This window comes from Metarhizium acridum (genome assembly GCF_019434415.1).
Source record: "Metarhizium acridum strain ARSEF 324 chromosome Unknown scaffold_72, whole genome shotgun sequence".
NCBI classification, from domain to species: Eukaryota; Fungi; Ascomycota; class Sordariomycetes; order Hypocreales; family Clavicipitaceae; genus Metarhizium; species Metarhizium acridum.
Window position 1 is genome coordinate 1,664,082 of NW_027094019.1, and position 23,605 is coordinate 1,687,686.

The 23,605-nt window shown below is 52.8% G+C and overlaps 6 protein-coding genes across 6 annotated transcripts; 3 read left to right on the forward strand and 3 right to left on the reverse strand.

Annotated features, from left to right (window-relative positions):
- The first annotated feature begins 5,990 nt into the window (after window positions 1–5,990).
- Window positions 5,991–11,193, forward strand: J3458_007294 (uncharacterized protein). The gene is made up of 3 exons (XM_066119307.1): window positions 5,991–6,574; window positions 6,630–8,799; window positions 8,865–11,193. The coding sequence occupies exons 2-3, from the start codon at window positions 7,093–7,095 to the stop codon at window positions 10,704–10,706; spliced, it is 3,549 nt and encodes a 1,182-aa protein (XP_065975945.1). The 5' UTR covers window positions 5,991–6,574; window positions 6,630–7,092; the 3' UTR covers window positions 10,707–11,193.
- A 62-nt stretch (window positions 11,194–11,255) lies between these two features.
- Window positions 11,256–13,165, forward strand: TPT1_1 (tRNA 2'-phosphotransferase). The gene is made up of 2 exons (XM_066119308.1): window positions 11,256–11,779; window positions 11,853–13,165. The coding sequence occupies exons 1-2, from the start codon at window positions 11,261–11,263 to the stop codon at window positions 12,495–12,497; spliced, it is 1,164 nt and encodes a 387-aa protein (XP_065975946.1). The 5' UTR covers window positions 11,256–11,260; the 3' UTR covers window positions 12,498–13,165.
- On the reverse strand, window positions 12,594–13,729 carry J3458_007296 (uncharacterized protein; the record flags this gene model as incomplete). Its single annotated transcript, XM_066119309.1, has 3 exons — window positions 12,594–13,163; window positions 13,263–13,450; window positions 13,528–13,729. The coding sequence occupies 3 exons, from the start codon at window positions 13,727–13,729 to the stop codon at window positions 12,594–12,596; spliced, it is 960 nt and encodes a 319-aa protein (XP_065975947.1).
- Window positions 13,730–14,219: 490 nt separating this feature from the next.
- On the reverse strand, window positions 14,220–15,231 carry efg1_1 (rRNA-processing protein efg1; the record flags this gene model as incomplete). The annotated part of the gene is made up of 2 exons (XM_007811320.1): window positions 14,220–14,839; window positions 14,916–15,231. 2 exons carry the CDS (start codon window positions 15,229–15,231, stop codon window positions 14,220–14,222), a joined length of 936 nt encoding a protein of 311 aa, XP_007809511.1.
- Window positions 15,232–15,902: 671 nt separating this feature from the next.
- Window positions 15,903–19,276, forward strand: J3458_007298 (uncharacterized protein; the record flags this gene model as incomplete). Its single annotated transcript, XM_066119310.1, has 5 exons — window positions 15,903–16,482; window positions 16,542–17,171; window positions 17,223–17,801; window positions 17,865–17,957; window positions 18,012–19,276. 5 exons carry the CDS (start codon window positions 15,903–15,905, stop codon window positions 19,274–19,276), a joined length of 3,147 nt encoding a protein of 1,048 aa, XP_065975948.1.
- Window positions 19,277–20,116: 840 nt separating this feature from the next.
- On the reverse strand, window positions 20,117–23,263 carry FUN31 (serine/threonine protein kinase; the record flags this gene model as incomplete). Its single annotated transcript, XM_066119311.1, has 1 exon — window positions 20,117–23,263. The coding sequence occupies one exon, from the start codon at window positions 23,261–23,263 to the stop codon at window positions 20,117–20,119; it is 3,147 nt and encodes a 1,048-aa protein (XP_065975949.1).
- Between the last annotated feature and the right edge of the window lie 342 nt (window positions 23,264–23,605).

A 23,605-nucleotide genomic window follows, 5' to 3' on the forward strand; every position in this document is an offset into this window, starting at 1 on the left:
CAGATCTGGTGGGAGACGACCGACGGCGACAGCGACCGGGGCCGGGGCCAGCCAGGCTGGGGGTGCAGGTGGGCTCTGGGTGAGTGGCACCCAGTTGATCTTCAATGCTCGCAGGCGGCTGAGAGGGGAGGGGAGTGGTGGGGAAGGAAGAAGGAATCGGGCACCAGACAAGGCAGGAGCGACTGTGCCAAAAACGAATCAAGATGGATGGATGCATGTTCATGTTCATGTTCATGTTCCCAACTCTTCCGTCTTGTCTACTCGCTACTCGCTGCTCGCTGCTCGCTTTCGGCTGCACCTGAGCCAGCACCTGAGCCAGCGCCTGCACTGTACTGGGATGCGGCAGTTCTGAGCCAACGGGGACGATTCGCGAAACACGGTCAGTTCGAGGTCCAGCGAACAGAGAGGGCAGAGTCAGAGCGGAAGCGCAGGCCTGGCAGGTACCGCTGCTACCAGACCGCTTCGTCTTTTTCTGTTGCTCCTGCTTATAATACTTACTCCATAGTTCTACTTGTACATATACCTCGTACTCCGTACAATACGACCTACTCGTCACAGACAAGCCAGGACACACGGCAAGTTCGCAAACGGCCAGATACAATAATACTGGCACTACGGGCGCGAATAAGGGCAGGGGTCACCATCCTAGCGCCTGGGGCAACGGAGAGGCGACAAACAACGGTCCAACTGGATGGTCAGGACCAGGGTAGGGTTCCGGAGAAGATGAAATGCTTGTATCGCCTCTGTCTCGAGGTGGTTTAGTGGTCCTCCATACATCGACCATCTATCGTTCACCAATTGACACACACATTCCCTCACGGCTACCAAATCCTTCCTCTGCCGACGCCATCAAAACCGGCCAAAAACAAGAGCCCAAGCCAGGACCATCATCTCAAGGCACTTGGGACCCGTGCTGGGGAAAGGGTGGAAGAGTGGGTAGAAAGCGAAGCCACCTAGCCATGTTCGAGCCAGTCACCCAGTCAGCATCGTGAGACGGATGGCTTCAAAAGCAGCCACACGAACCCCTGCTACGACTCTGCAGGCGTGCAGAGTGCTGCTGCTGAGCATGCCACAAGGTGTTGGATTGGGCTCCGCTCCATCGTGAGTGGGGAGGATGGGAAGGCGTGCGAGACAAGCCTTGCAGTTAATTATATCTAAATATAGCCACACGCAGCAGCCCGGCGGCAAGGACTAGCCAATCACTGGCGGTGAGCCAAATTTGGGTACAAAAGGATTCAAATCTCAGCCCCACGAATGGTGATGTGCGGAAAGGTGCACATGTCATTGGCGGTGTTGGGTGGCACCACGGAGGAAAAACAAGAACTCCGTATTGATTCAAGTATTGTATACTCCGTCAAGCACGAGAGGAAGAGCTTCTCCAATCTTGGTCATGTGCTCCTTCATGTCCCAGCAGACTGCTCTCCTGTATCAAACAGTCATACATCTGCTGCATGCTGAGATCAGTTTGATGTACATCGGATTTGACCAGGCCCGCACGGCGCCGAGAACTATCTATCTCTAATATATTGTACCAGACGGTTTCCAGGGTAGAATATTGCTGCGAGGAACAGAACGGCATCTAACTAATTGAGTTGGGCCCCATGACCAGCATGGCTTGGCAAATTTTTTTTTGGGAACCAGATTTTCAGCATCACCAGGGGTGCTGTCCTTGCTGAATGGCCCGAACGCTCGAGCGTTGACGAATGCTTCATACTCAATACATTGCCAGGCTTGGGTGTGGCTCCAGAGGCAGGCAAGCAAGTTTAGGAAAAAGAGCTCCCCAGAGAAATGATGCTCCGCGTCAACGGCTTCCAACCAAATACTTTCGTCGCGGCTCCCCGTTCCCGACCTACCATGATGGGATCCTGAAGGGTGCCGCATTTAGCAACATGACGGCGGCAGCCGCTGCGATTTCTACGATGCTATTTGTATGCTCTACTCCGTACGGAGTACTTCAATATGCCGTTATTCTCCACGGTCCTGATGCACCCAGTCAAGGCAGGAGGAAACACTGGACGCGTCAAGGGTACGTGCATCTGACAGCCGGTGGAAATAGTAAGCGCCCGTCGAAGAAACCAACCACTCAGTGCCTGCAGAGGGCAGAAACATCTCAGGTGCTCAACTGCTCCCTTTGTCGCATCCGCCAATCAGCGTCCGCCATTCACAGAGCGGAACGTGTCAACTGTCGGTCGTCCCCCGCCCTTGATGATCGCCAATGTTCAATGTTCGCCTGGCTCCGCTACAACACAGTTGATACCATGCCAGCACAGGTCATGTACATGGGCAGTTTTATCGTGCCAGATCGAGAGCCAGCGTTTGACTTGCCATTCTCACGCGATCAATCTGCCACGGTGTTGTTACATGTTACATCAAATACATGGCAGTTTTTCGATTTGCTTCGATTGCACTCACTGAGCATGATTCCGAAGCTGTGGTTTTACTCCGTCAAAACCTGGCTGAGCATCTACGATCCTGGATCCTGGATCCTGGGGACTGGAGACTGGAGACTCCCAAGGCGCAAAGGCCACACATCAAGATACCCACCGTGTTCTCGAAATGGCGACAATGCATTGTCCACACCATACCAACCTGCTTGAGTAAATTGGCGCCAATTCTATACTACTACTAATTATGTATTTTCTTCCAGTTCGACATCGTGGCCGTGCCTTCAGGGGCCCCGTCTCATCACTGGCGAACATACGGCGATTCATCGCGTAATGACACATTGACACATTCACTTTACGCTCAAGACCAATCGACCCTTCCTCCTACACGTACCGTTTCATTCGGCAATAGCCGTGCGAGCAAAGCTGGTCCTTGAACCGACTAGCAAACGACTCGAAGTTGCACCATGCACAAGCGCACCAATGACTCACTTTTCGGTTTGCTTCTGCTTTGTTCCATGTGATCACACTGGAGGACCGAAAAACAACCTCCCCGCAAAAGGCCGTCTGTTGAACCATACTTGCCATCATCTGACATCTAACTTTCAACACGTCGCAAGGATCTCTGCTTCCCAGATAGCTCATCGTAATTTGACTTTGACGATCCTTGCAACCCCGAGTTCCACGTTGCCACAGGGTAAGCCAGGGATCAAATGGGTCGCCGAGCCTAACAAAATAACCGCTACCATGGAGTCTACCTCTACATCACTAACTAATGGTATGATAGTCTTAGTATTCGCCTGTCTGAAACAACCAGGGTGATGACTACGTATCAACATCGTGCCAAGCTGACGCTTTGGTCGAACAAAGTTAGGACCTCTGGGCCTGGCGGGGGTGCAATGCTAGCGACTCACGCCTGCACCCACAAATTGATGTCATTCTTGGATCTGAAACACCCAACTCTGATCGAAGGGCTATTGCAGGTCTTGACCCTTCGGGGTGGTGTTGTCGCGAATTATGTATACGTTGCTGTCCCGTCGTCGCCTGCTCTGTACTGGCGTCCCCGTCAATACGTAGCACCTATTTCTATTCGACTCAGCAACTTGGCTACCCTGAGCTCGAGTTCGGAGTTTGCGACATACCAAACCGCCGAGTTTTTATACCGTTTTTTTGTCTCCGACATAACCAGGCGATTGCGATCTCCGGCCTCGGTTATAGACTCGCCTGTTCGTATTTCATATACGTGTCGGAATCTCTGGTTTCCACCAGCAGATCACTCGTTTGCTCTCGGTACTTGTCTGAAGAAAGTACCATGTATCGTTACGGTCTCTAGCAGGTTATCGTTGACCCCAGCCCGCAATGTGCTAACAAGTTCGGAGAATATCCTGCTCTTTGTGATCCTCACTCGGTACACGTGTTGACCCTTGGGGATGCGACTAGGAAATAGGCCTTGAATAACGAAGTATACGAACGTTGGATATTGTTTCAGGCCCACCAGTGGCGATGAGAATATTTAAAACGACACGAGGACAAGGCCAACAGTTACCGCAATCCGAACAACATATTCGATCAATTAATTCTTCCATCTGATCCCCTCGAATGCGGCAGTAGCAACAGATGGGCATATGTCCACTCTATTTTTACTATTATGCCGTAATCCCGGTCTCCAACTACCGAGCCGCATTACTGGAAATTTCACAATTTGCCAACGCAGGGCCAACACTCTGCGCCGCATGCAAAAGCACCCGTTTCAAAACCTGGTGGTCAAATTACTCGTCACCTTGGACGTTTTGTAAAACATGGTACATCAACAAGCCTGCCGGGTTGTGTGAATGCAGCTGGTGGAGTGAGAGCCGCTCCAATTTCCAACTGCACTTTTTTTCTGTGCGTAATTAATTCTAAGTGTGAAGCACTCCGGGGACATATTGACTTGGTGAGGTATTGCACCTGATATCTTGGTACATTGCGCAATTTCAGTTAACAATGAGACATTCGCTGCCACATACTCCGTAAGCGCAAGGAGTTTAAACGACGTAGAGGAACAGATTCAAGTTTTAAATATTTTTCACGTCTCGCGCTTATGTTCATCTACACGTGAGATGACACTTGGCAGAAGCTTCGTCGACATGTCTACCAGACATGAGCCGCAGTAGACGCGAGAAGGCTCTTCGTGGAGACATGAGTCGTGAACATGCCCGAGTAAAGCAGCATAGACCCATGCTTCCAAGATGTTTGAGGCTCATTAACTCGTGGGCCGAAGTGGAATAGAGTACAGCACCGTGAATCACGGATGTATTGAAATGCACAGCTCAAGCGATGAGGGCATTTGGTAACTTTGCATGATGCTCGATGCGCAGGACCCCATGCTGCTGGGTTTGGTAACGTCGATTAAAACCTCGCTTTCCTATTTTTCTTTTCCAATACCCCTGAGCTCACAGGAACAGAAGAGGGAAAAAAAAGAATAAGAAAATAAAAAAACAAGTGTCATCACAGACAACATGGCGAACAGTCTGGTTGGAACCAAACTCAGTCTGACCATGGCTCCCTGCACCATGGCCCAAGCTCAAACATTGAAGTGCTTATACTCCACCAAAGGACACCAAATGAAGCCATTCAAACAGGGAACGTATGCAATGTTACCCCTGGCTAGTATTTTCAGGGAGAGCGTGAGAAGGGACCGTTGACGATCGCTTGGTACTTTGGAGTACAATTGCAACGAGACGAGACCGGGGAACCTCTATTGCATGCCTCGGGTCCGGGTGCCAACCAGACAAATGAGGTTGATGAGAAATTGACCAAGGTTTGAGAGTTGTCTTCTCTCTCTTTCTCTCTCTCTCTCTCTCTCTCTCTCTCTTGCACACACACGCACGCACACACACGTGCCGGACTAATAAGGAAAGAAAAAAAAAATACAAGTCGGGTGGCACAAGAAAAAATCGGCAATGGCGTCAATGCAAAGCAACAGTTGTCGTCATACGGCATAATCAGATGTACGCAGTCATTCCCTTGTGTGTGTCTCACAACGCATTCATGCCTCGCGGCAAAGCAAATGAGAGTCAATACCAGAAAACAGAAACAGCAACATAGTATTACCATCAGATGCATGTGGCCCGTCCATTGGAAGCTAGAGGACCACGCCACAAACGTGGACCATGGTCCGGTGATAGTCAAGTCAAGTCGGTCGAGCGCCGCGCCACATGTGAGAGGTTGCTGCAGCTTTATTCCAAACTTATCTCCAAATGGTCAACTTGTGCGAGTGGAGGAACTCCTGTTCCACGAGTGTCGTGCCGGCTGCATTTGGGGATCCGCTCGTCTGCATCTGGGCAATTAGCTACTGTGATAGCTCAATTGTAAGCTTGTCGAGGGGGCCAGGGTCAGAGTTGGGTCTGATAATGACCAAAAGGCCGCTGTTATCTGTGGTAGTTGAGATGATACCGGGACATGGGCAGAAAGAGAGGGAGGGGCGGGAAAAGAAGATTTCGTGATGGGGCCTGCAGCTCGCCAGGACAATGGCCAAGCAAGGAAACATGTCAAGCACCTACTCTGGATTCTGGGCTGCGAGCAAATGAGAAACGCCGTTTTCCTTGTGCGTCCTGGACAAATGGCCGTTGCGCACGCCCAAACAAGCCGGCGACATCGAGATAGCCGTGTCTCGAGCCAGTGCTCAGCTTTGCGTTGTTTCTTCTCGAGGGGGCAAGCTGCATGTCAGTCACTATTCCTAGTTGAGAGCCCTCGCCTCGGTCTTCGGTCTGGGTTCTTGGTCCTGGTTAAAAAAGGTGGTGCGGCCAGGGGCATGGGGAGGGCATGGGATGGATAAAATGGCATGGCAAAGCACATAACCGGATGGCATGCGCGTTGACCGGCTGGACCGGGTGAAGCTATTGATCCTGGTGGATGGCATCCAGGGCGAGAGAGAGTGTGTGCATGTATTATGTATTCCAAGTATAATTGTAGGCCCCTTGGCTGGCATTGGCGAGGGTCAAGCAGATAGTTACTTGTTTGTAGCTCGCAAGTGTCTTCTTGTTACTGGCGCTTCTGCTTCCTCAATCGCGAAGTGTCGAGCCCTCCATTTCTTTTCCTTTTCCTTTTCCTTTTCCTTTTTACTTTTTCCGTGCGTGTGGTTTTCTCCTGGCCAACTTCTGTTGTCCCCGTCGTCTCGAAAACACGCCTCGATCTGACGAAGCGAATTTGTAGGTTGCGCGCATTCGGCATCGTTCCTTGACCTGTCTCACCTCAACCACGCAGCGCCCATTTTCCTCCCCCGTTCGGACCGGACCACGGTTGGGGTTTTGTTTCCTTGTCTTTGTTCGAAACATTTGAACAAAGGTGCGATACGGACTTTACGTCTCTTCTGGCCCTCTTTGAACGCACCAGTGTGGGAGGTGGTGGTAGCTCTTTGGTCGACCTGTGTCACGGCCAAGAAAAGCACGGAGTAACCGGATTGAAAGAAAGAAGAATGAACAGTCCCTAATTATAACATTTTGGATCCGAGACCATTGCCTGATGCTCCGTTGAGACAGCTCGTTAAGACAGGCGCATCCCCAGCTCCAGCTGACGACGGACAATTCTTTGCCGCAAAGCTTTCCCATACCACATCATATCAAAGCCATTGACTGATGGTGCAGCCGCGCACAGCAAGACGACGACACGTATACTCCAGAGTATTACTCTACCGCACACTCTAGCATGCAGCCTCGTCCGAGAGAATATGACTGAGTCGGCGGTTCTCACAACGGCCTTTGCCAGCGTCCAGCACCAGCACCAGCACCAGCACCAGACCAACACCAACATCAACGTCAACGTCAACGCCAGCAAACGAGCAACTGGCACCACGTTGAGCGTTGGCGCCAGCACATGGACGACTCAGCCTCGCAATACAGCTGTTGCGCGTGGCTCAAGCTCCCTGTACGGCCGTGGGGGCAGATGCACAGGCCCAGGCACAGGGACAAGCTCTCAAGCTACTACTGCTACTACTGCCACTACTGCTACTACTACTACAGGCGCGTCCATGCCGTCTGTCCAGGTGCCGGCCACTGCATGTGCCCTGGAGGACGCAACGCCCACGAGTAACAACATCCACCCCACATGCAGGGCCTCTACCATGGCTGCTAGTAGTACTAGTACTACGCCCAGCAAAACCGGCTCGTCCATGCCTTGCTCTGGCCCCAATGAGCAAAATCATCCTCCCTCATCCTCCCCTCGAGCTGCTACCGTCGCGGCAGGCGGCCATGATCTCGACAAGGTCCACGCCGACGACTCTCCTCCGCTGACCCGGCATTCGCACCGCCAGTACAACAACACCTCGTCCAAGCTGCCGCCTCCTCGGCCTGCAGATTTGAGGCGCGGACCCCCGGCGGCGTCATCGTTCCCCTCTCAACCGCGCCGCCTGCACCCCAACCGTCCTGGCCAGGTGCCTCACTCGCATCACGGCGCCCCCTCGCCAGCGTTGCCCAATCCCGTGCCCGAACAGCCACCGGCCCCATCCATCCCCGACAACATCGCAAACACGGACGCAGCCGCAGACGCGGACGCAGGCAGAGAGGCAGAGTCAACAACACATCATCCCTCTTCACCCTTTGCTGTGTCGCCGTCGCCCAGCTCTCCACCAAGACCGGCTGTGCGCTCTCGGGCATCATCATACCACGCCTCACCCCAGCCAGCGACTTCGTCATCGTCACCTCCTGGAGACTATCCCCCCGCCCAGCCGAAGCGTCCCGCATCGTGTCCTGAATCGGGACCCGACAACGCCGATCAAACAACCTCCCCGTCGTCTCCATCTGCAACTGGAACTGGAACCACCAAGCATCCGAGTCGGAGAGGACCTGCTTCGCGCAGCTCAAACGGCGTTTCGACCTTCGACGGCCCGCCGCCATCTCTCAACACTCAACGTCTTCACGGCGTTGAGGCGGTGGCCCGAACCACTGCTCAGCCGCAGCCTCTGCCTCTGCCTGAAACACCAAGGACCGAGAGCACCCAAGGTCAACGAGAGTTGCTACTTCTTAAGCGGCTTTCTGAGTCCAGCTCATCAGATGACAACCGACATCCATCACCTCAGCGGCCTCCGGTTTTCTACAGACCAACGCACAAGCGGCATAGCATTCAGCCCGCCACTGTCACGCCTGGCCGAGTGCCGCCAATACGCTCATTCCGCTCATCAGATTCTCGGAAAAGCCTAACCCAGGATATGAATCCCACGTCTCGCCCCCACGATTTGGGCGAGCTTTATGCAACTTCTCCCGAGGACCAGTCACCGCAAAATTTCGAAGGCCGGCATGTCCAAGGAGGTGTCTCCTTGAACGACGGTGAATCTGGTCGACAAGATGATGGTGGGGATATTTTTTTGAGAATAGCTAGAGACGAGCAGATACGTCGTCTGCGGGGAGACGAGAATTTGGACGATGCTCAATCTTCAGTTGTAGGTTGCCATGAGATATTTTCGCAATGCCCGATACCCGTGCCGTGTACTAATTGGGCTCACAGTCTGGCATCAGACGGTCTTCTCATCGCCGCCCTTTGTCGACTGTTGTCCCCTCATATCACCACCAAACATCGCCCCCAAGACAAAGGCGGCGATTGTCTGACCAGCAAGACAGGCCCCGTCCAATACATCTTGAGGACGACCAAGGGAGTGAAATCTCTCGGACCACCACGTTTCGCTCGCTGGTCCGGGAGAAGGCTGCTTCTGTTCATCCCAGCGAGGAGATTCTGCGTACACGCTCTGGCGGTGCAAACCTGCGACCATCACCTCTTTCAGCGCGATCCACAGTTGGTTATGATAATAGTCAAGAAGTTAGTAGTTACGCACGCAGGCGTGCGTCAATAACCGATAGTAATTCTACTGTGGGCCGTACACCCGGGTACAGACCATCCGGGCTCATCCAAGCCCGGAATTACGGTTCATCTCCCCTTTCCAGGACGATTGACCTTCAGAACAAGACAGGAACCGAGGCCCCTCATGGGATCGAGGGAACGGAATACACTGCTTCAACAGCTGCGCCCTCGACTGTTTGGGACGAGTTAGACGACCTCAAGTCGCGAATCAACCGACTTGAATTAACGGGAAAGCTGCCGTCTACGTCTGGGGCGGCAGTCTCTGGAATGTCTGAGGAGCGGCCAGCTACTGCTACGACGACGGTAACTACACTGTCTGGATCTCCGAAACGACAGGCCAATGGACAGATTGCAGAAGTATCGAGTACTACGTCCTCTCAAAGGGAGGCACACTCCCTCCTTCTTGATGCGCTACGGAACTCAAAGCGACATGTGAGTTGGGAAGTTTATCAGGCACTTGAATCAGTGGCTAAAGAAGCTATGGCGTTGTCATCAATGATGGGTACCCCAGGTCAGCCAGGGCCGATATCTAGTGCTGCGAGTGTGATTGGGACAGGGGGAACGGCAGTCACTGACCGACAACTACGAAGAAAAGCCGATTCCGTCTGTCGGAGTCTGACAGAATTATGTGTAGCACTTGGGGAAGGAGTAGGTCCTGCAAACATTGCAGGCCCAGCTAGTCCGCTTACGTTGGCTCAGCATGATGGACCTGCAACGCCCACTGTCCCAAGGTCGTATAGTGCTCTGCCCACTCCACGCCGACTTAGTGTGGCCGAACACGGAATACCGAAATCCATCAGCAGCCCAAGACCATTGTCGAAATTCGAAGAGCGCCGAAGCTCTATTCTGAACGGGACAGCTTTACCGACGCCGCGCGCCACTGGTTCAGCTCCGACTACGCCGATCGAGGGCAATCCCCAGCGAAGATCGTCGCTTATGATCTCGCGGACTCGGCGAGCTGGTACCGAGGAACCAGAACTTGGTCGGTCACCAACAATGCTGCGATCCCGACGAGCCGGAACCGAAGAACCAGACCAAGGCCGACAAACGTCATTGAGAAACCGTCGGGGCACAGTGGGTGATGATGGTGACGAAGGAAGATTCCGACCACCCTCCAGAGCAGACACCGACGTCAACATGCTCAGAGACCCTGGACGAGAATACCCATCAGACTCGCAATCCATAGCGCCCGACAGCACCTCGCAGATTCCTTCAGCACTTCCACGTCGCCGATTTTTGTCCACAAACCTTCATTCCTCCCGTCTTGCAGGATCCCAGGGGACCAACATTGCGTCGCCAAGAAGGTACAATGATCGACAAGCGGGAGAGCAAGACTTTGGCGACAGTGTTGGAGAATCACGAGTCCAGAGACAAGGTCCCCCCTTAAGCAAAGGAATAATGCATAGCCGAGCTAGCAGTCTCAGCACTCGGAGAAATCGAGACAGTTTGATTTCGACAAATTCTGGAGCTACAACTGCCCCTTATAGATGATGCTCATGAGAGCCACTACTTGCATTTTACGCCCGTACATGTATTCAAATGGACCTTTACATAAAGACTTTCTGGTGGCATCGTCAACAAGGGACGCTGCTACGTGCTTTTATATTTCGACTTTGACGATTGATGAAGGCGGACCGCCGTGCTTTTTTGCTTTCCCTCCTTTTCTCGCGCTCATTTTGTCTATACGACGTTTCTCGGGCTCATTTTTTTTTTCCCTTCCCCTTCTCCTCAGACTCTGTATAAATCAAACGTACATGACGCACAAAACAAATCATAAAGCAAAATAGTTACTCCGGCTTACGCTGGATATGAGGACCGCTCTGGACTGCATAACGACATGACGAAACCCATTGTCTGTCACTGAGGTGGCTAAACGGCCTTTGGTCTGCATTTTTCTACTGTATGGGTGGACGAATAGTTCTTTCATGTACGATAGTTGTTGACTGCAATAGGATTTGTTTACATTCTCATAACAAAAACTAGACTTTGCCATGCTGTGACTGATTATCGTAGAATTCCGAGTCATCGGTGCGAGGTTTGGGCGAATGAGTGCAAAACCATGCAAGTGGCGGCCGTGTGAGTCACTGTGTTTGGCTGAGTGGGACGTCGATCTCAGCCTCACCTTTCCACCTGACACTGGCATACACGGTTCTACTCTAGCAAGAATCAGGGATTCAAGCAAGCAAACTGTCAACGTCAATTGTCTCGACCTCCAAGTGTCAATGGGAAGTGCTTGTCGTTGGAAACGCCACTGCAAAGGGCCGCTTCTCGCGAGCCCCACTTTCAACCTCAACCTCCCGGTTGCCCAACTCAAGCCGGGCAAAATAGCACACTCCCTCACACACAATACAAGCAAAATGGCCAGTCACGAAGCCCACGTAGATGTCGAGGACAAAGCACAACCCCGATCATCAAGGTCCTCTGGACGCGGGGGCGGTCGCGGCGGCAGACCCGAAGGTCGGGAGGTCCAACTGTCCAAGGCGCTCTCCAAGCTGCTACGACACCAAGCTGAGAATGCGGGCATCAAGCTCGACGAAGAGGGGTTCGCGCCTCTAGACCGCGTGGCACGTCTCCCCCCCCCCCTCCTGCACCACAGCGCTAGCATCGTAGCTGACCTTTGTTTCGTTAATTCAACAGCTGTCATGGGGCCCCATCAAATCCCTCTCCCCGAGCCTGCAAGAAGTCAAAGACGCCGTGGAAGCCAACGCCAAGAAACGCTTCACCCTGAGGCCCGCTGACCCTTGGGCGCCTGAACCTTCCTCTGCGGCGGGATACCTGATCCGCGCCAACCAGGGGCACTCCCTCAAGGTTGATGAGGCGGCCTTGTTCAGGCCGATCCTGCTGGGGGACGCCGACTTCCCGGGCAAAGTGGTCCACGGGACCTACTTTGCCTTCTGGAAGGCGATTCTCGAGTCGGGCGGGCTGAAGCCCATGAGCAGAGGGCACATTCACTGCTCGGACAGGACGCCCGAGGAAGGGGCTGTCAGTGGGATGAGGAGAGATGCGGAGCTGTTGGTTGAGATTGATATCGAGGCGAGTCTGAGGGACGGCGTGACCTGGTGGAGGAGCGACAATGGGGTGATTTTGACGGATGGCGGGGAGGGAGGGGTCCTGGGGACCAAGTATTTCAAGATGGTGACGAGTAGGACTGCTGATCTGGGCGTTTTGTGGGAGGACGGAGTCAAGGTTGCCGATTTGCCAGCAGGTCTGAAGTTTAGAGCACCAGGGGGGAAGAGAGGAGGTGGCGGCGGCGGCGGCGGCGGGAGACATACGAGGTCATGAGTTTGTCATTCATCAAGCAAGTCTACTACTATCTTTGAAGCGGGATATACCTCCCCGCTGCTTGGCATCTTCGTACTAAAAGAGAGATAAACAATTCTACTGCACGTTGGGGGTTGCCGGCTTGGGCGAACTCGCAGTCGACCACAGGCTCTCAAACGTATCCTGCCTTCTCTGCAGTTCGGCCTGCAGCCACTCTCGTACGCTCTCCGCCACCTTCAATTTCGCCTGGCCCTCGCCGGCGATGCCACTGACAATACCTAGATCCGGGGGGATTCGCAAGTCGTTCTTAAAGACGGGCCGTCCGCAGAATACGTCATGCCCTGCCGGGTCGGGCTCAATCTTGTACGTTGGACTGCCGAGGGCCAAGCGATTGCAGAGACTGCTTACCTCTTCGAAAACAGAAGAGTTGCTGGGCGAGCGGGTGCTGGGAACACTTGTCCACGGCGACTTGCTAGGCGTTGTCCCTGGTACAGGTGAATTGGCCGACAAGCGCTGCCGTTTGCTCAACGGCTGCATGTCCTGAGGAGACGGAATATGCGGCTTTGGCAGCTGCAGGGGCGAAATAGCTGGTCGACCCATGCGGAGAAGTTTCCCTGGGGTTATTGCCGCCGACCTGGCTTGGGTGAGATAGCTGAGCGCATGTTTGGCAGCAAACAGTTTAGCGTTCTAAGCCAAGAAGATGGCCCCTTGGTTAGATGAGTCTGGTCTGTGTGGGAGCATGATTTCCAAGGGGAAAAAGGGGAGGGCAGTTTGAGCTCAGCGTACCTTTTTCGACTGGAAGAATGGCGCTTGCTCTCCGGCAGAAAACCCAAACCCTTCCCGTGGAAAGGATCCGTGGGGATGTACGGTGCAGACACAGCGCCAAAGAGGTTGAAAGTGTCCGTTCATGGGAATACTGGTAGGTCCTTGGTCTGTCCAGACTGGGTTGGCCAGACGGAGGGCCTGCACTTTTTCTATATACACCATGTCAGCAGGGGACTTTTTACTGTAGAAAGCAGCGAATATCGCTCTGTAGACGAGAAAACCTTACCAACCAACTTGCTAACGTAGCCCTGATCGCTCACGTCTGGTTCTTCGTTGAACGGAACAAACTCGGACAAGGCCTCGAGCTGAGACCGTGTCAACGCAACTGGTTGGCCTGTTCTCATCTCGAGAGCAATTTGCTGTTGTACCCATAGCAGAAGTCTATCCCAGGGCACGGGAATGGCGAGGTTTGCGTCCGCGGTTGTCATGGCAGGGCTCGATGCTTTCAGCTGGCATAGGACAGACAGGGTGGTGGGTGTTTTTTGCGCCGGTCTCGACTAAATTGTTTGTTTTCAGGTGTGACATCCAGAGCTAGTGAGAAGATTCACGCAAAGGAACGACGTATCAGCTATGACGGAAAATTGCGCAGTTTAGGAAACGCAGTGCGTTGAGTGTGTGTTGGATGAACATTGGGCAGAGAAGTGAGTTTGACAGAAGAGACCTCACATTAGCTTGGTGGGGTCTGGTACCCTTCCCACCACTACGTATCTGCGTATGCAATTAACACTGCAGGAAAGAAGAGAGATCGGGTCTTTTTATAACAGGTTGACTTGCAAAGTGCATATTTGACAAACGTTCCACGCGGTTTGCTTCCAAAGCCACCCAACCCAGCTACCTGGGTGATAAATAAATATATGTCCAAAAAAAAAATCAGCGCCAATCCTCCGGCTATGCACGTCATATCACGTTGTTTCTATGTTACATTTCCTCAAAAAACCCGCCGTCGTCATCTTCATCAGGCTTAGTAGCAGCCATAGCTTCGCGCATAAGTCGTCTTCGCTCCCTCCGGTTAAGTTGCGGCTGTTCGCCATTTTGCTGCTTGCTTGCCTTATCCTTGGCTTCAGCGCGATTTTGCTGATCATGAGCTTGTTCGTGCTCTTGCCTTGAGTCTGGTTTGTTTAAGCTTGTCCTAGTTGTCGGACTATGCTTCTTTGTGGCAGGGGCTGGGTGAGCCGAGTCGTCTGCAGATCTCCTCTCCCGTAATTGTTTCAACGCTCCAAGACCCTCTTCCATGGCCTTCTCAACAACAGACCACATTGGCGGTCGTTTGGCGTTGAGTGCAGCTTTGGCTGCTGCTAGTGTTTGTTTTGTTTCGCTGTCGTCTTCTGCGGCATCCTCCTCCCCCTTGTCGTTACCCTCGGACTTGGAGTTGCCATACAAACTGATGTAGGGCTCCATATGCGGGTGATAGATTGTATAAGCCTCGTCTACCTCGGCGATGTGCAGTTGCCGTTTTAGATCATCAGCATCGTCGGTACATGGGTTTTGTTCCATCTTGCGCTTGATCTGTTTCGCTAAACGCGACGCCTTCTTTCGCTCTTCAACATGAAAACCTTAGTAAACTTGACAGCCGGCCACCAGGGTAGACAAAAAGAAAATTCAGCCCCGACGTACCAAAAAATCGAACCATGTGGTATTTTGAAATCATTGCACTCCGCCTCTTCAGGAAAGATTTGTCGGAGACGGTAGATTTATGCGACTCAAGCTCTCTCTGCAAATCATTTTGGACATTGGCAGGCAGGTCCTTTTTGCGATGCAGCAGTCGTTCTATATTTCGAGCACGCTTTCTCGAATACTCTAAGCTGCCCTCCTTGGCCTTGTGCTTGCCGGTGCCATATTGCTTCTGACGCTTTGGATTGAAGCCGTTTGCTCGCGCCGGTCTCGGTTGGGACTCGGCATCGTTGTCCACGTCGGAAAATGATCGCTTCATGCCTGGGATGAAGGAGCTGCGCACAAAATGAGGGCTTTAATGGCAGCTCGGTATGAACAATATGATTTTTGTATCGGGAAATCCAAAGGTGAAGGACTCGACGAAAACGGTGATGAGATAACTAGATGTCTGCGATTCTGGGACTTTGAAGAGGCGGCCAACTTTTTTGGTGAATGGTGGGGACTTGCGTAGGGGAAAACGGGCGCTGCGGCGCTCGTTATCTTATCAATTGATCGCTCTTTCCGCTGTGGGCACTCGGGACAGCTGCTCAGCTTGTTGGCCAATCAGCGGGCCTCAATCCTTTGAATCTAATCATGCCGACCATTGCATGCGGAGGAGGTCGTGAGGTCGCAGTAACGAGTATATCCATCGTCGACACGCAACAGCTTGATTTCTTGGTACACACTGTCACCAGGCCATTGTGCGGAGCCATGCAGCTCGTCAACGGATTCCAAGAGTCAATGGCAGCGTCGGACAGCGGCTAAGGACAGTTCCTTGCACCCAGACAACAAACCTCTTCATATCCACCAAGCTCTCATCGCCCGACTAACCGAGTCGCAAAGGGCAGTCAAGGACATTATCGCACCGAGGCAGCTGTGGACTTATGATCCGTTCAGTTTCTGCAGGTCAAGGAACTCTAAGGAATTCTCGGCGATTTTTGATGACGCAAAATGGATCGGCCGGAGCCTGGGCTAGTGAAATGGTCTCCAAATTCCTCCTTTGACAGCTTTGTTCATATCAACTTACAACATCGCGTCGTGCAACTTTACGAACCCACTGGCCATGCCAACAAGCGAAAGTTTGAATTTTCCAAGCTCAGTCGACACGATGACTTCCCTCCTCTTACGACCTACGACTGGTCCCCAGCTGACACTAGCCTCCTGGCGGTCGGCACGAGTTCCGGCATCATCAATCTGTTGAAGATTGACGACAACTCCAATGCGTATGCTGAAATTGGTCTGAAAATGGCACGGACATGCCAGGCGGTTGCTTTCAACACCACTGGTCTCCTTGCCGTGGGTCTTGATCGTGTTCGAATGGACCAAAGTCTCCACGTCTGGGATGTCGGTCGCCTTTCGGCCCAGGAGGTGCCCAAGACGGGGTTTCCAAATGCAGCATCCACGTTCGTGGATTCTTACACCAGAGTTGAGCCAAGTGTTTCTGTGTCAAGTATCAAGTTCTTTGAGGATAGCCCGCTCACGCTGGTTGCGGGCATCAAGGGCCAAGGTGTGAGGATATGTGATCTTCGGGGTATACCACAATCACCGCCTTTAGCACGTAGTGAAGGGTTGAAGGCTGACACACTTTAGACCCAAGCGGGAACATCACTTTTCAAACGAAATGCAACAACAACTTGGCTATTGACTACGTTGACCAAAATTTCTTCGCGTCATCCGCTCTAGATCACCCTGGCGTCATGATTTGGGATCGTAGAGCCACGTCCCGACCAGTTGCTTCGCATTCTTACATGCAGGCTGTGGAAGAAGACGAGCTCCCGTGGGGAGGAGCCTTGCGACTTGATAAGGTGATTGAGACTGACTCTGACCCCTTTTTTACTGAAGGCAAACACTCTCTTGTTCGGTCACTTCGATACTGCCGCGACCGTCGAGGATTGCTGGCAGCACTGTCACCCACGGGTCAACTAAAGGTTATGGAAACGAATAAAGAAATTATGTCTACTGGGGTGGCGACACACGAGGGTCCCGAGCTGCTGCGTGTTCAGAGATCTCACGAGATGGATGTCTCGTACAGGGATAACTCAAGACGAAACGACCGCATCGTCTCCTTCGATTGGGTGACTTTGGATTCACCTGCTTTGAGGCCAAGGTTGTTAGTCCTGAGAGCGAATGGCGCCTTCGATATTCTAGAGCAGCCGTCTCGAACGTCAGACCATGTCTATAAGTTGGTTCCATGGCAAGCCCCCCATCGGGGTTTGGAGGGTAAGCGGACAGGACCATCAGCAGTGAATGGCTGCAGCTAACATGCCCTAGAAAACTCGCCATATCTCGATCTCATGAAGTTCGAGCCAGCCCAGACATCAGAGATTCTAGGGCCCCTAATTACCGAGCAAGTCCTGTCGGACGTCCCCATCTTTGGACCAGAGAAAACTGGCATCGCGGACCGCATCAGCGACGCTTTGAAAGATAGTGTCTCCGTATCTGCTACTATTGAGCACGTGGACGAAATTTCTCGGCCATTGCCAGATTCATTCTTTAATGCGACCTCCATTACTCAAAAGTTAAAAAGCATTCGAGCATATGTCCGCGATGAACAGGCAGACCAGAAGGCAGAAGACGAACAACGGGAACAAGGAAACGGCCCCAAACACCTAGACAACAGACCCAACGAGATATCCCTAGCCTCGAACAGCTTGGTGTCCTGTCGTGAGATTCACGAGGCCCTCTTGGGTACGCTGGCAACTGTGAAGGGCCTTCCTAGGGAAGCTCAATGCGTGGTTGACCACTCAATGCTCCTCCGAGCCAAGGAGAAGTATCTTTTTGATGCGGCCACAAACCGGACTGTATTATCCGATGACTCCTGGCGGAGATTTTTATGGGACTGGGTAGCTGGTATATAATACACTCGCCTTTCACAGCACACAGCTGAATAGTTTGGCTTACAGATTAGTACAGATGCTGAAATGGCCGCGGACGACGGAGGTATGCTCCTTGGGAACATGGACCTTAGCTATCTCGGCGTCCATTCTATATGGACAAACGACCTCGGTATATCTCTTCAAAACATGTCTCTCAACAAAGCCAAAATTCTAACTCACATAGGCAAAAACTCCATGACCCGCCTCGCTCCGGGCGCAACCTCCCCCGAACCTGCTCAGTGGGAACGGGTCATCGGCCAATTCTGCAAAAAGCGTCGCCTCCCCAAATTTGATGCCGTGCCCACCAAGAAGCCTTTCCATCGCCAACTCTGCCTTGAAATCTGTAGCTGGGGCGACCCTCAGCGACACGACCCCAACGGCGTTGACCGCGAAGCAGATCCCGAGTATCCCACAGCCATCCACACCATGGTGGCTTCCCGCGCACTCTTCCGCGGTGATACCGAGCAAGCCATCTCCATCCTCAAGAAAGCCAGCGCCGTTCACCCCGAACTCCTCTTTGTCTCCCTGTCCCTCCAGCTCCTCGACCGAGGAGGCAAAAGCCTCCCCGAGGAACATCTCGAACTCGACGACGCCGTGGCCTCCAAAACGGACCCCTACCTCCGTGCCATCTCGTGTCTCATCGCAACGGGAGACTGGAGCGCCATTGCGAACCAGCGCTCCCTCCCGCTCACAGACCGTGCCATTGTCGCCGTACGAAACTTTGACGATGGCCAACTCACCAAATGGCTCGAGCAGAACGTCTCACTCGCCATAGAGGAGGGCGACATCGAAGGGATCGCGCTAACGGGTATAACGGACAAGCTAGTAGACATATTCGCCCGCTATGTACAGAAATTCCACGACGTCCAGACAGCCACCCTCGTGCTGTCCATCGCGTACCCCCGCTACATAGACGACATTCGCTGCCGGGCATGGCGCAACGCTTACAGAGCCCACCTCCAGAGACACAGGCTGTTCTTCCAGCGGACCAAATTCGAAGTAGAGTCCACCAAGCGGTCCAAACGCGACGGCGTGCCGACTCTGAAGCCGCCATCGCGCCAAATCGCCCTGCGATGCGTCTACTGTGACGCCGAAACGTCCCTTTCGAACCAGGGCGTTGCACCGCCGACGTCCAACCCGACGCTGGAGACGCGAAACCCCCTCCTGGCAACGAGCATCAATTCCGGGATAAGCTGCCCCAACTGTGGGAGGCACCTACCCCGCTGTGTCGTATGTTTGGAGGTCGTGGGGGTGCCGCGATCAGATAAGCCCGAGGAGAAGGAGTCTACACGAATGGCAGGACGATTCCCTACGTTTTGTCTGCGCTGCGAACATGTCCTTCATCTGGATCATGCGAGGCAGTGGTTTGCGAGGCATGTGGAATGTCCTGTACCCGAATGTCGGTGCACATGTAACTTCAGGGCTAATCCAGAATTGAGCTATCACTAATGAGGAGATGTGATATCCTCGCGTATTGGGGCAGATTTGTTTGATGGTGACTTGTCTGTTCAATGCCACTACCATATTATATAGTTGTGTTTTTTGGGGGGGGGGGGGGGGATGAAAATGCTGCTTTTGTCTTGCATGGGCAAGATGTAAATACGATATAATGAACGCTATTGCTGTCTCGCGCTCTTTGTGTACGCCTATACTCAGCCTTTGCTCTTTCTACTAGGTCTCAAATTGGACGAGTATTTAACGCCGTTCCCATGGGAAATATATAGTGTGACCATTATCCCGGAGATACCCCCCAGATGGGCACCCTGCACCTCTTCCCGTTCGTGATATATCTGGATATCAATTCCTCTAATGGCGCACCATGTTGCACCCACATCCACTTACGCTCATTTGTCTCATCTCGATCCTGGTATAATTGTCGGTCGTGAGCTCTTCTATGCGCACCCCTCGTGATTTGTGTGCTACAAGCGGCTTCAGTTTTATAACGCCGCATTAAAATTGCTTCTCTTGGCTTAGGAAAGCCGCGATGTCCCGATGGTCTAATTCCCCAATACTGTCGTATCCCCTTGGTATTTCAACACCTCTATTTCAATTCAATCAATAGCCTTACACCACGGGTGGTTTATCACCTGGTGAATACCGTAGCGCTCTTTGACATCGCGGTTGAGCATGCAGCGAACAAGATCGATACTCTCCTCGCTCATAGTGAATGGGACTCTCAAATCTCTGTCCATGATCTCATCAATGCTGTAGAACGGGTTCTCCTTGTATATAATCGTGTACAGGAGAATACCCAGTGCCCAGACGTCTTGCTCTTTGCCAGCGTAAGGTTTACCTGCCAATACCTCTGGAGCGGCGTAATCTGCGAGATACGTCAGAAAAGCAAATTTTCCGATACATCTCACAGCTCAGAATGAACTTACCAATAGTGCCCACGAAGACGTCGAAGGGCCCGCTCTTGATGTATGCCGCGCTTCCGAAGTCAATCAGCTTGATGTTGCCCTCTCCATCTAGAATGACATTCTCGTCTTTGATGTCACGATGTACAACTAGCGCCTTTGCGTGCAGGAAGTGAACTGCCTTGGCCACCTGAACAAATATGCTTCGACATTCTGGCTCTTGCATGTTCGCACGAAGCTCAATGTAATCGAACAAGTCCATGCCAGGAAGTCCGTGAGGGGCCATTTCAATGTAGTAGTTGATATCGTCTTCGAAAAATCCCTCCATTTCTACAATGTTGGGGTGCCTGAATTCAGGTTTCCGAAGGTAATCCAGCACATGGATCTCCAAGGGTACAGTTCCCAATTTTCGGTCTCTTGTCCATGTATCAACCAAGATACGCCGCTTTGTGACATACTTCAACACGACTTTCTTGCCCGATGTTTTATGACGGGCCAACTTAACCTGGCCGTAGGCACCTTGGCCCATATCCTCGAGAATGGTATAGTCACCAATGGTCGTTTTCCGAGCAGGCTCGACGGCCCTGGCCGGCGAGGAGCTTCCGCTGGTGCTAACTTCTATTGATTTCGGCTGTCTCGTAAGCTTCGCTGCTGCGTTCAGAGCCACGTCCCTGAGTTGCCTCGATAGCGTAGTCGCCACTCGTTCTTCCTTCTTCGGTGGAGAGTCATCATCTGAAGCGATTTCAATGGGAGTGTGTACGGGAGGTGTTTGTCCTGGGGATGGTTGATGGAGTGGTGTGGTGGTCCCTGACGTTGCAGGTGAGTCAATACTCAGGCGAGCATGGGCATGTAGGTGCCGTGAATACGTGATCCACAAGGCAAATACCATCTCTTTGTGAGAGACCGAAAAAGACTCATCGCCGCTGTTTGCCTCATCTTCATCGCTTCCTTCATTGACTGTCTGTTCGGCGATATTTGTCTGCTTTTCACTCTCCACAACACGCATCTGAACGTCAATTTTCAAGTCAGACCCGTCGCGATGTCTCGCAGGCAGGCCATCCGGCTGGAGGAATCGTGCTGCGGCATCAGGACGGTGCTCCTTGAGGGCCAGAAAAGCCGAGGCCCTTCTAAACCTAGCCTCAGGGACAACCATTCCGTCCAGCATCTGTAGACCGTCCTCTTGTGTTAATATGTCAAGTATCTTATCAAAATCAGGAATAAGAGAGTCAATGGGCAGTCCATCAGGTTTCTCATAGCCAAATAGGGCACCACAGAAGACAGAATTAGAGCTCCGGATTTTGAGTTGGACAGGGTCAACAACAACAATACCGGCCATGTGAGGGAAGGTTGACACACGCAGCTCAAGTTTTCCGCGTACCTGCTCTACACTGCAGGGTATGTTGATCCGATGGGCGTTGGGGCAGGTGAAGAACTTCCTCCTTGCAATTTGGGCAAAATCAATCTCACCAATTGTGGGATCAATGCCTTGCCGAGGAATTCGCGGTATTAGTCTTGCCACATCAAAGTCCGACCCGGTAGCCTGAGATCCCCATATGGTGTCGGATGCTCCCGAAATGCCCTTTACGGAGCCTTCCTCATCTATTGTCACGTATGCAACATCCTCATGGATCTCCTCCAAAACCCATATCAAACCAACCCGTTTTTCCTTCACCCATAAGCTTGCAGAGCCAGTCGCCCCGTTCCTTTTCTGTATTGGAACAACATCGCCGCACAGGAGGACGCCTCTTGAGAGGTTACTGCGATGCTGTCCAGTGCCTCTAGTCGTTGGTGGATTAGGGTCGCCACTATGCACAGTCTGTGCTCGTCTTTGTCCGAATTTGGACGGCTTTGAGCGTGAATTTGGTTTGCTCAGAAGCTGTGCTGTGATCCCACCTGAAAGGCCCCCAAGCAACGTTGAGGCTACAGAAGACGCAGGGCTCTCCCGCACTATTCCTTCTTTGGCATCATCTTCGGATTCTTCGTCAGTTCGCAAGAGTTTTCGTTCCAACCAGGCCCGTCGTTCTTCCTGGACCACCTCCAAAATGCCCATCTTACGCACTTCAGCCTTTGTGACACCAAACACAAGGCAGGCCAGATCGTTGGCTGCAATGATGGTCCATGGTGGTTTAGCCTCGGTGGTAAAGATAGCTTGAGCGGCAGGCACCCATCGGTTTGTATGGCCATGGGGAGTGGGACTAAGCGCACTCGGGAAAGTCTTTGTAGGCGGCCCAGCATAGGTTGTCGCTGTTGTTGGCGAAGTAATTGGTTCTTCATACATTGGCTGGCCTGCCAAGAATGGCTGTGCCATGGTGTCCATGAGCTTGTCTTGCAAGGCAATGCCGAGGGTATCAGTCATTGTGCGCTTCAAACTCATGGGCCGGCACATGGGCTTCGCCTTTGGGTCCAATTCTTCGTCATCCAGCCTCTCTTGGTCCCCAATTGAAGTCAAGACTTCGTGTTCCAGCTCTGGAACTGCGGGGAGAGTCTCTACGCCAGCGCCATCAGACGTTTGGAATCGAACGAGGGGCGACTTCGGGGCCTGAATCTGTGCGGTGAATGGCGACGCAGAATCAGATGCCGTGGTGCTGGTTCGAGAAAGTTGTGGCATGAATTGCTTCTCGAAAATGTTTTCACCCGTCACATCGGCCGGCCCAGTCAGTGGTGCAGCTGTACCTGCTGCTGGATCCGGGTTCGGCAAGTTTCCAGCCCCAATTAGCTGTGCTCTTGCAAGCAGCTCCAGCATGTTTTGGGTATCGACATCGCCTGTGACACGAGCGTGAGCGCTGGCGAGCCCTGCCTGCGCCGAGCTCATGGGCCAACCCATTCGATCCTTCATAAAGTCCATGGAACGTTTCAATACAGTCTGCCTATTATGTATAAATTCCTCTGACTGATGAGCAAAGGAAAACGAGTGCAGGGACTCGGAAGGAAATCGCGACAAATCCTCAGAGAAACTGGGCGAGGCCGGTCCTGCAGTGTGCTGCGTACCGGCGGTGCCGGCCAGCATGGCGCTCATGGAGGTTGAGCGAGACAGTGCGACGACGGACGGACTTCGGGATGAGGCATTCGAGTTGGACATGGTTGGAGCTCGAGACGGTGGGTGCTGCTGGCGAATGCGCCGCAGTCCAGTGATTCCTGCACCATGTTCATGGTCGTTGATATGTGAGGGCCTGCATTCGCAGGACGACGATGAAAGCCCAGCATTAGTCAAGTGGTTTCACGACCGATGTAAAATTGGAGCCATGAACAGACAGGTCGAACCTTGTAAGTGCATCATATTCCGTGGCAGAGGTTGATGTGCCCCCAAATGACATGCGATTTCGGCTCCGGTCGACCGTCGCGTCGGCGGAGAGGGCGAGATTGCCGGTGCTTCGGTTCTTTGGCAATGACAACGGAGGCACTAGTTTGCCGCGTCCTCGAT